Below are 18,817 nucleotides of genomic sequence, written 5' to 3'. Positions count from 1 at the left end.
AGAAGAAAGAGGAGTTACGAGCCAAAGCTAAGAATGATTGTGGGCGAATGGAACCGGCAACATTTACGGAAACTCGCCGTCATGTACTAAACAATACCCCATCAGTCCGCAGCTAAGGACGCTGCCTCACTGTGTACTGCCTCAGATAAACGGATACAAATACGTAGACTAGACACATGTAATCTGGTACAAGGTCTACAAACAATGCAGGGCGAATGCTCCAGGGAAGAGAAATGGACATGGATTGAGGCAGGAATCAAGCTATGTGAAGATGGCCTCTGGAGACAGAGGGATACTTATAAACCAGTCGCACCACAGGAGCTGATGTCATTTCTAGCCCAATAGATTCACTTGCCCCGGAACAGATGACAGCCTGATTCCAGAAAAGCTGGTGGGATCGAGGATTCCAGAAACATATCCAGCTGGTATCTGACCACTGTATGGTCTGTCAAACAAACAACCCGGGACCCACAACAGTAATGCCCCCACTGAGACCCCAGCTACAACTGGTCCATTCCAACATTTACAAGTTGACGATATTACTCTCCCAGAGTGCCAGGGGTATCCCAAAATCCTCATCGTCGTCAACAGGTTCTCCAGATGGGCGGAGGTCATTCTGACCAGAAGAGCTACGGCCACCCATGCCGCTAAGTTCCTGGCAAAGATTACATTCCCCGATGGGGAGTTCCGGTCCGCATTGGCTCTGACCAAGGAACCCATTTCACTGGTGCGGTCTGTCAGAACGTCTGTCGCCTGTTGAACATTACTTGGGACTTACATTGTCTTCACCATCCACAATCCTCAGGTCAAGTGGATGAGCCAAACCCTGAAACAACGGTTAGCCAAATATCACCAAGAAGGAATACCATGGCCCAGGCGCCGCCAATAGCCAGCACATCAGCAGCCAAATGGCACAAAAGCAGCGAAGACTCCATGCAGATCAAGAAGACTGACCAGAGAAGGGAGGAAGAAACAGCGTGTGAGATTCATCTTCATGACTACAGACCAGAGGGACTCAAGAATCAGACCCACAGTTCAATCAAGCCGTCTGTGCGGGTATTATAACCGAATCCTGGGTGTCTCTAGTATTATATATTTTGGATTAATTTATGAGTTAATTGTGTGTTTAATAAAGATTGTTGAATTTATACTCGTGTTTTGTCCTTTGTTCATCTCGCAGCTAAGGGCACCTGGGTAAAACTTTGATTAATATACTGGTCGAAGTATCTGAGAATTGAGCAGATACAACACTCCCCTTAAACTTACATAGCTTTTCAGCCAACAACACCACCAAAGGTACATTCAGTTCTGAACTAGTTACTGTCGATGGCAGGGAGTGATTGTCTAAATTCCCAATAGTAGCTCATATCCGAAGATAGACTTAAGCTGATTAGTTAGGACTGACAGGTTGATTTTTGAACACTGCAGGTAAATGTTGTACACTCTACGTCACTCACTCAAACTTCAATTTGTGGGCAGCACGGTGGTGCAGTGGTTAGCATTGCTGCCTCACGGCGCTGAGGTCCCAGGTTCGATCCCGGCTCTGGGTCACTGTCCATGTGGAGTTTGCACATTCTCCCCGTGTCTGCGTAGGTTTCACCCCCACAACCCAAAGATGTGCAGGGTAGGCGGATTGGCCACGCTAAATTGCCCCTTAATTGGGAAAAATGAATTGGGTACTCTAAATTTATAAAAAATAAATAAATAAAAAACCTTCAATTTGTGGATCAAATCGTTATAGTCACTCAAACCATGTAAAACATGGGGCCTGATTTGCAGTTGAGAACTATAACGACACCTCTCCTTTGATTAAAAACAGAAGATCTAAAGGAAATTATAATTGTTTAATAAATCAGTTCCAGAGGGGGGCAGCACGTGGCACAATGGTTAGCACTGCTGCCTATTGCGCTGAGGACCCAGGTTCGATCCCGGCACTGGGTCACTGTCCGTATTGAGTTTGCACATTCTCCCCGTGTTTGCGTGGGTTTTGCCCCCACAACCCAAGATGTGCACGGTAGGTGGATTGGCCACGCTAAATTGACCCATTTTTGAAAAAGAAATAATTGGGTACTCTAACTTTATTTTTTTTTAAATAAATAAATCAGTTCCAGTGGCAGCGATCAGTGTACTTCCTAAAATCTGAATTGACTAGTCGCAGTTTCAGAAACCGCTTCCTGTATTTGGAAAATTGGCTTTCAAAATGTTTATTTCCCAAGCATCCATTTTGCCTTCACAATGCTTCTCAAGAAGACCACCATCATACCGGTGCCAAAAAAGAACCAGGCAACGTGCACCAATGACTACCGTCCGGTGGCCCTGATATCAATCGTAACAAAGTGCTTTGAGAGGTTGGTCATGAAGCGCATCAACTCCATACTCCCAGAACGCCTTGATCCACAGCAATTCGCATACTGCCGCAACCGGTTCACAGCAGACACCATTTCCCTGGCCCTACACTCATCCCTAGAGCATCTCGACAGCAAGGAGTCCTACACCAGACTCCTATTTATTGACTACAGCTCCGCCTTCAAAACCATAATCCCAGCCAAGCTCATATCAAAGCTCCAAAACCTAGGACTTGGCTCCTCACTCTGCAACTGTATCCTCGACCTTCTGATGCACAGACCACAATCTGGAAGAATAAACAACACCTCCTCCACAATAGTCCTCAATACTGGGGCCCGCAAGGCTGCGTACTTAGCCCCCTACTATACTCCCTGTACACATACAACCGTATGGCAAAATTTGGTTCCAACTCCATCTACAAGTTTGCTGACGACATGACCATAGTGGGTCAGATCTCGAATAACGACGAATCAGAATACAGGAGAACCTAGTGGAGTAGTGCAACGATAACAATCTATCCCTCAATGCCAGCAAAACTGAAGCGCTGGTCATTGACTTCAGGAAGCAAAGTATTGTACACCCCCTTGTCTGCATCAGCGGGGCCGAGATGGAGATGGTTGACAGCTTCAAATTCCTAGGGGTCCACATCACCAAAATTCTGTCCTGGTCCACCCATGTCGACGCTACCACCAAAAAAGCACAACAGCGCCTATACTTCCTCAGGAACCTAAGAAAATTCAGCATGTCCACTCTGACTCTTACCAACTTTTACAGATGCACCATAGAAAGCATCCTATCTGGCTGCATCACAGCCTGGTATGCCAACTGCTCGGCCCAAGACCACAAGAAACTTCAGAGAGTCGTGAACACAGCCCAGTCCATCACACAAACCTGCATCCCATCCACTGACTCTGTCTACACCTCCCGCTGCCTGGGGAAAGCGGGCAGCATAATCAAAGACCCCTCCCAGCCGGCTTATTCACTCTTCCAACTTCTTCCATCGGGCAGGAGATACAAAAGTCTGAGAGCACACACAAACAGATTCAAAAGCAGCTTCTTCCCCGCTGTTACCAGACTCCTAAACGACCCTCTTATGGACTGACCTGATTAATACTACACTCCTGACGACATCCGGGCGCGGCGATGACCAGCTAAGTCGCACGTTTCGGCAGCTCCCGGTGGAACGGACTTTTGGGCTCTTAATAGGAGCCCCAACGGCAATTTAAACTGCCAAAAACACTGTGCGGTAAACCAGAAGGGAATCCCCCCGGACACGCATGAATAAGGGAGAGGATAGCGGCCGGATTGCAGAGGATCCTCTGGAGCAGCGGCAAGGAAGGCAAGCACAAAGCAAGATGGCGTCGGAAGGTGGCCGTTTGTTATGGGGCCCGGACCAACAAGAGTTCCTGCGGCGCTGTGTGGAAGAACTGAAGAAGGAGTTGAAGAAGGAGCTGTTGGCCCCGATATTACAGGCGATTGATGGGCTAAAGGAGGAGCAGAAGACCCAGGAGCAGGAGCTTCGGGTCGTGAAGGCAAAGGTTGCTGAAAATGAAGACGAAATACAGGGCCTGGTGGTGAAGACAGAGACGCACGAGGCACAGCACAAAAGGTGTGTGGAAAGGCTGGAAGTACTGGAGAATAATTTGAGGAGGAAGAATTTAAGGGTTCTGGGTCTTCCCGAAGGCGCAGAAGGGGCGGACGTCGGGACATATATGAGCACGATGCTTCACTCGTTAATGGGATCGGAGGCCCCGACGGGCCCTTTGGAGGTGGAGGGAGCTTATCGAGTTTTGGCGCGAAGACCGAGGGCTGGAGAAATACCTCGAGCTATAGTGGTGAGGTTTCTCCGCTATAATGACAGAGAGACGGTCCTCAGATGGGCGAAGAAAACTCGGAGCTGTAGGTGGGAGAACGCGGTGATCCGCGTATACCAGGATTGGAGTGCGGAGGTGGCGAGAAGGAGGGCAAGTTTTAATCGGGCTAAGGCGGTGCTTCACAAAAAGAAGATCCAGTTTGGAATGTTACAACCGGCGAGATTGTGGGTCACACACCAAGGGAAGCACCACTACTTTGAGACGGCAGAAGAGGCGTGGACATTCATTGTGGACGAGAAGCTGGAATAGTCTGGCGAGAGAAAGAACTTTTGGGACAAAGTGGTGGGGTGATTATGTGGGGCGAGGGAAAAAAGAAAAAGGGGGGGGGGGGATGATTTTTCAATTTGTGAATCTTGCGATCCTGTAACTTTTCTCTCTTCCCCATGTTGGGGGGGGGGGGGGGGGGGGGAGTATGAGGAACTGTGGGCGCCGGTCATTAGGGGCGGGGCCGAGTGGGAAACGCGGGCTTTGTTCCCGCGCTATGGTAATTATGGCGGGAACAGGGACGCAGGAAGGAGGGGGCCTCGCACAGTGGGGGCCGAGGACAAGGGGGGAAGCCGAGGTCAGCCAGAGCTCGCTGACTTCTGGGAGCAACATGGGGGGTGCAACTACGCTAGAAAGGGATCTAGCGGAGCGGGGGGAGGGGGGGTTAACTGGGTTGCTGCTGCTAAGGAGAAGGGGGAGCTGTTATGGGATGGGGTGGTCGAGGCGGGAGGGCGCCGTCGGGGGGATACACGGGTGTGTGGGAACCGGGTGAGGAGCTGGGTTAAAAAAGGGGATGGCTAGTCGACAAGGGGGGGGGGGGGGGTAAAGAGCCCCCCAACCCAGCTGATCACGTGGAACGTGAGAGGGCTGAACTTACTGGCCCCGCTTTTGACGAGAACCTTTAATGAGGCTAGGGAAAGGGGGCAGCTGCCCCCGACTATGTCGGAGGCAACGATATCGCTCCTTTTGAAGAAGGAAAAAGACCCGCTGCAGTGTGGGTCTTACAGGCCCATTTCCCTTTTAAATGTAGATGCTAAGCTCCTGGCCAAGGTGATGGCGACGAGGATAGAGGACTGTGTCCCAGGGGTGGTCCACGAGGATCAAACTGGGTTCGTTAAGGGGAGACAGCTGAACACGAACATACGGAGGTTGCTAGGGGTAATGATGATGCCCCCACCAGAGGGGGAGGCGGAGATAGTGGTGGCGATGGACGCCGAGAAAGCATTCAACAGAGTGGAGTGGGATTATCTGTGGGAGGTGCTGAGGAGATTTGGTTTTGGAGAAGGGTATATCGGATGGGTACAGCTGCTGTATAGGGCCCCGGTGGCGAGCGTGGGCACGAACAGACAGAGGTCTGATTACTTCCGTCTTCATAGAGGGATGAGGCAGGGGTGTCCCCTGTCTCCGTTACTGTTTGCATTGGCGATTGAGCCCCTGGCCATAGCACGGAGGGGCTCCAGGAAGTGGAGGGGAGTGCTCAGGGGAGGAGAACACCGGGTATCCTTGTATGCAGATGATTTATTGTTGTATGTTGCGGACCCAGTGGAGGGGATGCCTGAGATAATGCAGACACTCAGGGAGTTTGGGGAATTTTCGGGGTACAAATTAAATATGGGTAAGAGTGAGTTGTTTGTGGTGCATCCGGGGGAGCAGAGCAGGGGAATAGATGACTTACCGCTGAGGAAGGTAACAAGAGATTTCCGGTACTTAGAGATTCAGATAGCCAGGAGTTGGGGAACCTTACACCGGCTTAATTTAACAAGATTGGTGGAACAGATGGAGGAGGATTTCAAGAGATGGGACATGGTGCCCCTGTCACTGATGGGTAGGATGCAGGCGGTTAAAATGGTAGTCCTCCCGAGATTCCTCTTTGTGTTTCAGTGCCTTCCGGTGATGGCCACGAAGGCTTTTTTCAAGAGAATTGAGAAAAGTGTCATGAGTTTTGTGTGGGCCGGGAAGACCCCGAGAGTGAGGAGGGGGTTCTTGCAGCGTAGCAGGGATGGGGGGGGGCTGGCACTACCCAGCCTAAGTGAATACTACTGGGCCGCCAATATCTCAATGGTGTGTAAGTGGATGGGAGAAGGGGAGGGAGCGGCGTGGAAGAGATTGGAGATGGCATCCTGCAAGGGAACCAGCCTACAAGCAATGGTGACGGTGCCGTTGCCGTTCTCCCCGAAGAAATACACCACAAGTCCAGTGGTGGTGGCAACACTAAAAATTTGGGGGCAGTGGAGACGACATAGGGGAAGGACGGGAGCCTCGGTGCGGTCCTCGACAAGAAATAACCATAGGTTTGTCCCGGGGAGAATAGATGGGGGATTTGGAGCATGGCAGAGAGCTGGGGTTGTGCAACTGAGAGATCTGTTCGTAGACGGGACGTTTGCGAGTCTGGGAGCGCTGACGGAAAAATATGGGTTGCCCCAAGGGAATGCATTTCGGTACATGCAACTGAGGGCTTTCGCGAGGCAACAGGTGAGGGAATTCCCACAGCTCCCGACGCAGGAGGTTCAGGATAGAGTGATCTCAGGGACATGGGTGGGGGATGGTAGGGTGTCGGATATATACAGGGAAATGAGGGATGAGGGGGAGATTATGGTGGATGAGCTGAAGGGGAAATGGGAAGAAGAGCTGGGGGAAGAGATTGAGGAGGGGCTGTGGGCTGATGCCCTACGTAGGGTAAACTCGTCATCCTCGTGCGCCAGGCTAAGCCTGATACAATTTAAGGTTCTACACAGGGCGCATATGACTGGAGCACGGCTCAGTAAATTTTTCGGGGTAGAGGATAGGTGTGGGAGATGCTCGAGAAGCCCAGCAAACCACACCCACATGTTTTGGTCATGTCCGGCACTACAGGGGTTCTGGGTGGGGGTGGCAAAGGTGCTTTCGAAGGTGGTGGGGGTCCGGGTCGAGCCAGGCTGGGGGTTGGCTATATTCGGGGTTGCAGAAGAGCTGGGAGTGCAGGAGGCGAAAGAGGCTGATGTCTTGGCCTTTGCGTCCCTAGTAGCCCGGCGAAAGATATTGCTTATGTGGAAGGAAGCCAAACCCCCGGGCGTGGAGACCTGGATAAATGACATGGCAGGGTTTATAAAACTAGAACGGATAAAGTTCGCACTAAGGGGTTCGGCTCAAGGGTTCACCAGGCGGTGGCAACCGTTCATTGACTACCTCACAGAACGATAAAGGAAATGGGAAGGTAACAGCAGCAACCCAGGGGGGAGGGGGGGGGAGGGGGGAGGGCCCGGGCGGGTCCTCAGGGGTGTTTTTGTAAAGATATTTGTATTAGGCTATGTATATTGGATTGTTTGATTTTATTTTTGGAGAGTTATTATTTTTGATATTGCAATTGCCATTTAGTTTATATATTATTTATTTATTTATTAAAAACGGCCACTGTTATTTCTACTGCTTTACTGTTGTAAAAAGGAAAACCTTTGTATTGTTTTGTTCGGCCAAAAAATTTGAATAAAATATATTATTTTTAAAAAATACTACACTCCTGTGTGCTTCCCTCAGATGCCGGTGTCTATGTATTTACATTGTGTACCTTGTGTTGCCCTATTATGTATTTTCTTTTTATTTTATTTTCTCTACATGTACTAAATGGTCTGTTTGAGCTGCTCGCAAAACAATGCTATTCACTATGCCTCGGTACACGTGACAATAAACAAATCCAATCCAATCCAATCCAAGGTCCTGTGATTGACAGAATAGTCTGTAACTGGAGCAAATGTTTTGCATCCTTCAACTTCAATCATTACATTACTGTACAACTTTTCTGAAAGAGCCCGACAATCAATATTTGTCGAAATTCACATCCGATGGAGAGAAAGCTCTACTCCTGTTGCAATTTTTAATGGGAGAACTTACGGTGTCTTTCATTTCCTTTTATTTTACTCTTGCATCAGAACTCTTGATGATCATGTGCAATTTTCAACAAAAGATCTATAACCCATAAAGAGCCAACCCATGCTTACCTGAACTATTGATGGCTGCAATAATGCTTTGTGCAATACATTTTTCTGTATCCCCCTTCTTCGCAAACAATTGTAAAGTCGTCAGTAAGTGCGAAAACTCGAGGTTACAATTCTTAGGCAAATATTCAAAAAAGGCTTGTTTATGTTGATCGTGGACGTGACATTTTGTGAGGAGCAGGATGATGTCACTTCTTGGATGGCTCAGGCAGCTCCTCAGACTGTAAGATGGATAATACTGTAAATACCATTTCCCCTTGTTGTACTTGATCTTTGCAGTCACTTTCCACCATGGAGCAGTAAAATGAAACCGTCCATACACCTGGTAAGTCAAATTGGATTCAAGGTCTTGGATTGTAACTGGAGAAAGATACATAAATACAAGATTAAAAGTTAATTGTTAATTTTTAATAGTTTTACCATAAAAAGTCAGAATACATTTTGATGGGCTGAATGGCCTCCTTCTGCACTGTAGGGACTCTATGGTTACTAAATCCGCTTCTAGCTCTTCCAACTAATGGTGCTCTCATGCAAGTTCACCTGCTCAACAGAAAACATTGAGGAAACAAGAAGTGTTAGAAAATTCTGAAATGATTGTTCAGCGAGGGTCCATCGTGTTGCATATTCAATCACTCGTTAATGGTTTATTTGGGCCAAATAAAACTTTTTTTTTTTAATAAGAAAGTTTCCCCTTCCAGGTTTTCACTCCTTTCCTGGAAATGTTGGTGTGGGATTCCCTGCGCATGGGCACCCAGAGAGACACGTGGAATCTGGGAGTTAGTCAAGATTCAAAAGAATTTTGAGCTTGAGGTCATTGAGCAAGTAAATGCCCAATGCTTCTTAATCCATAGCAATCGCCTTTCGACCCCTCCATTCATAATAACTGACCCACCCCCAGGTTTCAGGGCTCTATACACCTTTCTTGCAATTCTGCGTGTTCAGAGATTGGGCGGGATTCTCCGATTCCCCAGTCGCGTGTTTCTCGGCGTGTTCTGTTCGCTGGCGGTGGGATTCTATCCTCCCGCCGCTTAAAAATGAAAATTGCTTAGTGTCACAAGTAGGCTTCAATAAAGTTACCGTGAAAAGCCCCTAGTCACCACATTCCGGCGCCTGTTCGGGGAGGCTGGTACGGGAATTGAACCGTGCTGCTGGCCTGCCTTGGTCTGCTTTAAAAGCCAGCAATTTAGCTCAGTGTGCTTTCCAGCCCCTGTCAATGGGATTTCTCATCAAAACCACACCGCCGTGTAACCCACTGGGCGGGAAAAGCAAATCCCGACGGACGGAGAATTCTGGCCGCTCTCTTCAAATTACAATCAGGATTTCAGGTGGAGCAGGTTATTCTGGTCAAGACTGGCACTGCATCCTCAGATTCTTTTCATCCATTTTTATGGTACACCTGCAAGTCACATGAAACTTTGCAGGTTGTTAAGCACACCATGCCCAATAGGCATCGGTGATGCTTAAATAGGTAGAAACTTTTAATTGTCACACAAAGGATATTTTATAATAATCTTTGTCACAAGTAGGCTTACATTAAACTGCAATGAAGTTACTGTGAAAAGCCCCTGGTCGCCACACTCCGGCACCTGTTCGGGTACACAGAGAGAGAATTCGGAATGTTCAAATTACCTAACAGCACGTCTTTCGGGACTTGTGGGGGGAAACCGGAGCACCCGGACGAAACCCACTCAGGGAGAACGTGTAGACTCCACACAGACAGCGCCCCAAGCCGGGAATTGAACCTGGGACCCTGGAGCTGTGAAGCAACAGTGCTAACCACTGTACTACAGTGTCACTCATGGTGTGAGTTTGGTGATTCCCGTGGATTCTGATTACTTACACTGATTTCTGTCTATTTTACATTTGGACTTATTCTTGGGGGATTCACAGGAAATTAGAGTATAACTTGACATCTACAGAATGGGCACAGGAAAGAATGGGATTTTCTGGCCGAACTCCCTGGTTGCACACATGGGACAAGCTTCCAAGCCATTTAACTCACGCGAAGTCAGAGCTCCATGGACACTGGCAGCTGCCCCACATCTTTCAAAAAGAAATCATTCAGGTGACACCCTAGCAGGGTTAGCAGGCTGTTTGCAATGAAGAGCATTGTGAACTGTGAGGGGAACAGTGCAGAAACCGCCAAAAGGATGTGGACAAGTTAGTGGAATGGACAGAATTTCCATCATCCAATGGCTAAAATTGAACATTGTGAACAATCTCCAGTCTACCTTACCTAACGTCTGAAATACTGATATTATTAATTTTCTGTGATTCATGTACCAGGCCACCCTCTGTACACCCACCACATTCTTCAGTTTCCCTGAGGAAATAGTATACTGCTTTTCTATTCTTCCTGCCAAGGTGGACTAGTTCATATTTGCCCACATTATATTAAATTTATGAACACTTACTTAACCTATCTATATCCATTTGCAGACGTTTTACCTCCTCTTACTGTCCTACCTAGCTTGATATCAGGGGCTGGTTTAGCACAGTGGGCTCAACAGCTGGCTTGTAATGCAGAACAAGGCCAGCAGCGCGGGTTCAATTCCCGTACCGGCCTCCCCGAACAGGCGCCGGAATCTGGTGACTCGTGGCTTTTCACAGCAACTTCATTGAAGCCTACTTGTGACAATAAGCGATTATTATTATATCAAATGCCGACCTTAGGATTTGATTCATGGTTTCATTTAAAGGTTTATCACACTGTTGGGTTTTTGTTCTAGATTTGGGATTGTTCTGGGGATGGAGTGGGGTGGGAGGAATTTCCTCCCAAAGGTAATCAAAGACCTTTTTGTATTTGGCCATTTTCATGATGTGATGGATCTCCTAGGCTTTGCTTTCTTTTCAATTCAATTTACCGAGCCTCTTATAAAGTTTTCCTCCGTCTGACTAGATCAGCTGCTCAGGCGCTCTCCATCAGGTTAGTCACGTGGAATGCGAGGAGGTTAAACGGCCCAGTAAAACGTTCCAAAGTGTTTTCACATCTCAAGAGCCTTAACACCGATGTTGCATTCCTTCAAGAAACGCTTCTTCGTGTTAAAGATCAGACCAGATTACGTAAAGCACGGGTCGGCCAGGTGTTCCACTCCAGTTTTAACGGCAATGTTGATTAATAAAAGAATACAGTTCTCCCCTTAAATGTTATCTCAGAACCTGGTGGGCCTACCTGGCACTGCCAGGTTGCCCGGTTGGCACTGCCAAGCTGGCAGTGCTGAGGTTCACAGGTGGCAGGTATGGGCTGGGGGCTGGGGATCCATGCCCATGAAAAGGGGGGGGGGGGGTGCTGCAGAAAGGTTTGAGGTTGATGGGGGGGGGCCTGAAAGCGGGAGGGGCTGAAAGACAGGGGGTCTAGAAAACGGGAACTTTTCAAAATGGCACCCTGATCTGCTAGGAGGCGGCCCTGCGGGGCAGCTCAATTCCCCAGGGCAGGAAAACATTCTAAGTGTGGCCTCGACAGGCAGAAACTCCCCACGGCCCAAAAATGCAGCTCAGTGACATTGAATAGCGGTGTGCATCGCAGTCCTGCAGCCGTCGAGAAACATCCCGCCAGACACACCCAAAACCAGACTTTGAAATTGTTCCGGTGAATCGCAGCCTTAGATGACATTTTGCGCCTGGATGAGAAAACAAACTGCTTTAAGTTGATGCAAAGTGGTAAGGCCCGAGGCCCTGTCGACTTCCTTATTGATGTTTATAAAAGGTTCTCCACTCAACTTGCGCCCTTATTGCTAGATATGTTTAACGACTCATTATCTGACAATTCTCTTTCCCCCTGCATTGACTCAAGCTTCCATTTCGCTTATGCTAAAAAGAAGACAGGGATCCTGAAAAATGTGGCTCATATCGGCATCTCTCTTTTAAACTCGGGCCTAAAGCTGTTAGCTAAGGAAATGGCATAAGGACCGACCTGCTGCAATGCGGCTCCGATAGGCCGATTTCGCTCCTTAATGTGGATGCCAAGCTGTTGGCCAAGATCTTGGCCACTAGGATTGAGGACTGTGTCCCGGGAGTGATCAATGAGGATCAGACGGGGTTTGTGGAGGGCAGGCAGCTGAATACGAATGTGCGGAGGCTCCTGAATGTGATCATGATGCCCTCGGAGGGTGGGGACGCAGAAGTGGTAGCGGCAATGGATGCGGAGAAAGCCTTTGATCGGGTGGAGTGGGAGAACCTGTGGGAGGTGTTAGGCAGATTAGGGTTTGGGGAGGAATTCATAGGGTGGGTCAAATTGTTGTATCAGGCCCCGGTAGCGAGTGTTTTCAAGCGGGTACTTTATACTATATCGCGGAATGAGGCAGGGGTGCCCCTTGTCCCCCTGCTGTTTGCCCTGGCGATTGAGCCGCTGGCCATGGCGTTGAGGGAGTCCAGAAACAGGAGGGGGTTGGTTCATTTGGGGGGGGGAGCACCATATTTCACTGTATGCGGATGTCCTGCTTCTGTACATTGCGGATCCGGTGGAGGGGATGGGGGAGGTCATGCGGATACTTAGGGATTTTGGAGACTTCTCGGGATACAAGCCAAATGTGGGGAAAAGCGAGCTTTTTGTGGTGTATGTGAGGGGCCAGGAAAAGAGATTGGGAGAGCTACCGCTCAAGATGGTGGAGAGAAGCTTTCGCTACTTGGACATCCAGTTGGCCAAGAGCTGGGGGGGTCTTGCACAAGCTCAATTTAGCGTGGCTGGTGGATCAGATGGAGGGGGACTTTAGGAGGTGGGACATGCTGCTACTCTCCCTGGCGGGCAGGGTGCAGTCCGTAAAGGTGACAGACCTCCCTAGGTTGTTGTTCGTCTTCCAGTGCCTTCCCATCCTCATCCCCAAGTCCTTTTTCAAGCAGGTAAATAGGATATTACGGGATTTGTGTGGGCAAATAAGACCTCATGGGTTAAGAGACTGTTTTTGGAGCACATCCTCAAATGTACATCATCAAATGTCCATCAAATGTACAACCTCAAATGTACATGTGCAGCATGGTAGCATTGTGCATAGCACAATTGCTTCACAGCTCCAAGGTCCCAGGTTCGATTCCCGGCTTGGGTCACTGTCTGTGCGGAGTCTGCACATCCTCCCCGTGTGTGCGTGGGTTTCCTCCGGGTGCTCTGGTTTCCTCCCACAGTCCAAAGATGTGCAGGTTAGGTGGATTGGCCATAATAAATTGCCCTTAGTGTCCAAAATTGCCCTTAGTGTTGGGTGGGGTTACTGGGTTATGGGGATAGGGTGGAGGTGTGGACTTGGGTAGGGTGCTCTTTCCAAGAGCCGGTGCAGACTCGATGGGCCGAATGGCCTCCTTCTGCACTGTAAATTCTATGATAATGCATTATAATACTGTATTGTACTTTGTTTACCTCTCCTCTCCTCTTTTGAAAAATCAATAAAAAGATGTTTTTTTAAACCACGTTGCACTTCATTCAACAACCAACGATGTAAAAGTAGACCTTTGCACCAGTGTGATTTATATTGATTGCACCCTGGAGGATCTTGAACAACATGCCCAAGAGTAGAATCAGTATCAGCAACTTCTGGATTTCTTTGTTTAACTGCACATCTGCTGATTCCAGATGTTGCTGTTAGTTTCAGAGGAGTAAGGACATCCTGACAAATTCACCGTCAATACAATCGCAAAAACTGTGCCAATGTAACTGGCTGTTTCACTATTGAGGATTTCACTTTTGCTGGACACCTGAATATCCCTGGACTTGGCACCAGATTCAACTAATAACAGGAAAGGAGAAAATCCACACCAAAGTTCAAAAGATCTTTGTGGGCAGCTTTCTTCGAGGTCAGGAGCGACAGCCATCACAGTTGGCAGGATTTTCTAACTGCTTGACCTGGCAGGATCTTACGGAACTGCCGATGGTACAGCCCTGCTGCGGGTTTCACAGGCGCGTTCAACTGGAGACGCTGTTGGCAATGACGGGACCAGAAGATCCCATGACCGTACATTGGCGAGCCGCCATTCGCCACTGCAGAACATGCACAGTAACTTCATTGCAGTGTTAATGTAAGCATACTTGTGATAATAATAAAGATTATTACTATTATTACAAGCCATGGAAGGGGGAAGAGAATCCCGCCCAGTAGGTCTGGCAACAGCTGCACAGAGAGAAATAATGAAGGGGTGTAATTTTCTGAACAAATGGCCAAGTGACAGGTTCTGAATGGAAACTGCTGTGTTTCTCCCTAGAACCACAGCCAACTTCTCTGTCCAGATCTTCTGACATGGTCAGAAAAAAGATTCAGTGAGTGAGTTTTGTGCCATCACTCTGATGGGGCCTAATTAAGCCAGCAAGACCAACTACACTGAGATTGGGGTGCTTCGAATTACACTAAAAAATATACTTCCCTTCCCCCCTCATGGCCATGGAGGAACCCCCCCCCAACAAGCTTCGGGGTGACCCCCCACCACTGAAGAATTAGGGGGCACTCTTTCCCTCCTTTCCCACCATTCTCCGCTGCGCACCCCTCGCCCAACCTTCCCCCACCACACATAAGGGGGCAATGCCCAGCCCCAGCCTCAATCCCGCATCTAGGCATCTCCGCATCACAACTGGATCTGTTGCGAATTGCGCCAACGTGACGTCACGCCACCGGGAGTGGGCATCACATGGAGCTGGAAGGTGCAGCGTAAAGCTATTACATCCCAGTAATGTATTCTCACGAGAGTGAGCAGCTATAACCAGATTTGCACGACATCAATAATAATAATTATAATCTTTACAATAGTCACAAGTAGGCTTACATGAACACTGCAAGGAAGTTACTGTGAAAAGCCCCTAGTCGCCACACTCCGGCACCTGTTCGGGGACACGGAGGGAGAATTCAGAATGTCCAATTCACCTAACAAACACGTCTTTTGGGACTTATGGGAGGAAAACGTAGCACCCGGGGGAAGCCCACGCAGACACGAGGAGAACGTGCAGACTCCGCACAAACAGTGACCCAAGCCGGGTATCGAACCCGGGTCCCTGGCGCTGCGAAGCAACTGTGCTAACCATTGTGCTACTGTGCCACCCTAATGGGCACGAAAGACCCATTGTGATCTGTATTGGAATTCAGACCTGAAACTTTAACTGTGCGTTCTCCCTGTAAAAATGCTGCCAGGCCTGCTGAGACCATTTTCTATTCCGGTTTCAGGTTTGACTGTGGGAATGGCACCGTCTCTCTCTCTCTCTCTCACACACACACAAGGCCCCACACCACTTCAATCAGCGGAAAGAGGGAAGTTTGAAAAGGTTTGAGCTGCACTTCAAGGGCTGGACTGCACCGTGTGCGACATGGAACAGATTGCGAATGAAATTCGTGTTGTGTGTGTGTTTTTTTTTACCGAAATGCCGCGCCACGGCAGAGGCTTTGATGGAACTTGCACCGTCAAAGACACTCATCATGTCGCTAAAATCCAGGAACTGAGGCTCCTCCTCCTCCTCTGTATCCGAATCTTGTTGCTCTTTCTCCTTGGGCGATAAAATGTATCCTTCCAGCAGCCTGGTCTTCCCCGGGTCCGCGCGCCGCTGGGACATGGCGGGGGATCGCGGGACGGGCAGCTCAGCTCAGCCCCACACTGCCGGCAGCTCCAGCACACTGCAGCCCGCCCATTCGCGCCAACACCAACCCGGCTCCCCCTTCACCACACACGCACACCACTCCCTTTCCTTTCCTTCACCCTCCCAAACATGCAAACCTTTCTAGGGCACTTTTCAGATTCAATAACTAGAACAGATAGGGGCAGGTGCTCCTTCAGTGGGAATATTTTCTTTATTGAACGGCCAACAGTAACAGAGATTTGAAAATCACCTGGGTAACATTCCACATTTCGCACCAACCATTAAACAAGGAAACGTCACCATTCCACATCAGTGCCAATGCAGAGATTCATTTTCACAAATAAAACCAACCGCACGGTATCACCCCGCGCAGGTTCCTCAAGAGAAACGGAGGATAAGCCTGAGTCCAGAACTTTGTCGTAGAAATGATCTGTCCCATCAATGTGTGACTTGTTCCACGCATTTTCCATCCAGGAGCCGCAGCTGCTGTGCAGGCCCGATCGCACGGCCCAATCTAACCGGACCCAAATCCTGGCACCCACTGGTGCTCAAGGTGCAGTTGAACAACCTTGACTTCCAGCATGTTTAACCCGCGGTGACGTGCCAGTTACACGCGGCACTCACCATAAAAGCATCAGCAATCTGCAAAAGCATTTCTTCAATGGATTGGATTGGATTTGTTTATTGTCACGTGTACCGAGGTACAGTGAAAAGTATTTTTCTGCGAGCAGCTCAACAGATTATTAAGTACATGAGAAGAAAAGGGAATAAAAGAAAATACATAACAGGGCAACACAACATATACAATGTAACTACATAAGCACTGGCATAGGATGAAGCATACAGGGTGTAGTGTTAATGAGGTCAGTCCATAAGAGGGTCATTTAGGAGTCTGGTGACAGTGGGGAAGAAGCTGTTTTTGAGTCTGTTTGTGCGTGTTCTCAGACTTCTGTATCTCCTGCCCGATGGAAGAAGTTGGAAGAGTGAGTAAGCCGGGTGGGAGGGGTCTTTGATTATGCTGCCCGCTTTCCCCGGGCAGTGGGAGGTGTAGATGGAGTAAATGGATGGGAGGCAGGTTCGTGTGATGGACTGGGCGGTGTTCACGACTCTCTGAAGTTTCTTGCGGTCCTGGGCCGAGCAGTTGCCATACCAGGCTGTGATGCAGCCTGATAGGATGCTTTCTATGGTGCATCTGTAAAAGTTGGTAAGGGTTAATGTGGAAATGCAGAATTTCCTTAGTTTCCTGAGGAAGTATAGGCGCTGTTGTGCTTTCTTGGTGGTAGCGTCGACGTGGGTGGACCAGGACAGATTTTTGGAGATACCCTAGGAATTTGAAACTGCTAACCATCTCCACCTCGGCCCCGTTGATGCTGACAGGGGTGTGTACAGTACTTTGCTTCCTGAAGTCAATTACCAGCTCTTTAGTGTTGCTGGCATTGAGGGAGAGATTGTTGTCGCTACACCACTCCACTAGGTTCTCTATCTCCCTCCTGTATTCGGACTCATCGTTATTCGAGATCCGGCCCACTATGGTCGTATCAGCAACAAACTTGTAGATGGAGTTGGAACCAAATTTTGCCACGCAGTCGTGTGTGTACAGGGAGTAGAGTAGGGGGCTTAAGTACGCAGCCTTGCAGGCCCCCGGTATTGAGAACTATTATGGAGGAGGTGTTGTTGTTCATTCTTACTGATTGTGGTCTGTTGGTCAGAAAATCGAGCATCCAGTTGCAGAGTGGGGAGCCAAGTCCTAGGTTTTGGAGCTTTGATATGAGTTTGGCTGGGATTATGGTGTTGAAGGTGAAGCTGTAGTCAATAAATCAGAGTCTAATGTAGGAGTCCTTGTTTTCGAGATGCTCTAGGAATGAGTGTAGGGCCAGGGAAATGGTGTCTGATGTGGACCGGTTGCAGCGGTATGCGAATTGCAGTGGATCAAGGCGTTCTGTGAGTATGGAGGTGATGCGCTTCATGATCAACCTCTCGAAGCACTTCATTACGACTGAAGTCAGGGCCACTGGTCGGTAGTCATTGAGGCACGTTGCCTGGTTCTTCTTTGGTACCGGTATGATGGTGGTCTTCTTGAAGCAGGTGGGGACCTCGGACTGGAATAGGGACAGGTTAAAGATGTCCGCGAATACCTCTGCCAGCTGGTCCGCGCAGGCTCTGAGTGCACGACCAGGGATTCCATCCGGGCCCGTCGCCTTCCGAGGGTTCACTTTCAGGAAGGCCAATTAGACTTCGGAAGCTGTGATGGTGGGTATGGGTGAATTATGGGCTGCTGGGGCACTCGACAGCGGACTGTTGGTTACCTGCTCGAACCGAGCATAGAATGCATTGAGTTCATCGGGGGGGTGCGCTGCTGCCAGAGATACTGTTCGGCTTCGCTTTGTAGCCCGTTATGTTGTTTAGTCCTTGCCACAACCGCCAAGAGTCTGTCTGTGACTCTAGCTTGGTTTGATAGTCTCTCTTGGCATCTCAGATGGCTTTGCGGAGGTCATACCTGGATTTCTTGTGTAGGTCAGGGTCGTCTCCCTTGAACGCCTCAGATCTGTCCTTCAGTCGGGATTCAATCTCGCGATTTCCATGGTTTCCGGTTGGTGAACGCACGTACTGCTTTCTTTGGCACGCAGTCCTCCACACATTTGCTGATGAAGTCTGTGACGGTGGTGGCATCCTCATTTAAGTTGGTCGCTGAGTTCTTAAATATGGACCAGTCCACTGTCTCTAAGCAGTCACGTAAGAGCTCTTCTGTCTCCTCGGACCAGCACTGCACAACCTTCTTATCTGGATTCTCCCGCTTGAGTTTCTGCTTGTATGCTGGGAGAAGGAGCACCGTCTTATGGTCTGATTTCCCAAAGTGTGGTCGGGGGATGGAACGGTAGGCGCCCTTGATTTTTGAGTAGCAGTGGTCAAGAGTGTTGTCACCCCTGGTGGGACAGGAGATGTGCTGGTGGAATTTTGGCAGTACACTCTTGAGGTTGGCCTTGTTGAAGTCTCCGGCCACGATGAACAAGGCCTCCGGGTGTTCTGTTTCGTAGTTGTTTATTACTGTGTATAGTTCGTCCAGCGCCTTCCTCACTTCTGCCTGGGGTCGTCAATGG

At 49.1% G+C, this 18,817-nt stretch overlaps 1 protein-coding gene across 1 annotated transcript in view; it reads right to left on the bottom strand.

Moving 5' to 3' along the window:
• Positions 1–15,766, bottom strand: part of helb (helicase (DNA) B) — a 78,534-nt gene extending 62,768 nt beyond the window's left edge. The window contains exons 1-2 of the mRNA XM_072485192.1: positions 15,503–15,766; positions 8,180–8,536 (exon numbers count right to left, since the gene is read on the bottom strand). Of these exons, the coding sequence (XP_072341293.1) occupies positions 8,180–8,536; positions 15,503–15,695 (550 nt within the window). The 5' untranslated portion in view covers positions 15,696–15,766. The remainder of the gene's footprint in view (positions 1–8,179; positions 8,537–15,502) is intronic.
• Between the last annotated feature and the right edge of the window lie 3,051 nt (positions 15,767–18,817).

This window comes from Scyliorhinus torazame, chromosome 19 (genome assembly GCF_047496885.1).
Source record: "Scyliorhinus torazame isolate Kashiwa2021f chromosome 19, sScyTor2.1, whole genome shotgun sequence".
Lineage (NCBI taxonomy): Eukaryota > Metazoa > Chordata > Chondrichthyes > Carcharhiniformes > Scyliorhinidae > Scyliorhinus > Scyliorhinus torazame.
Note: the sequence above shows the minus strand (reverse complement) of the source record. Positions and strands in the feature narration are given on the sequence as shown.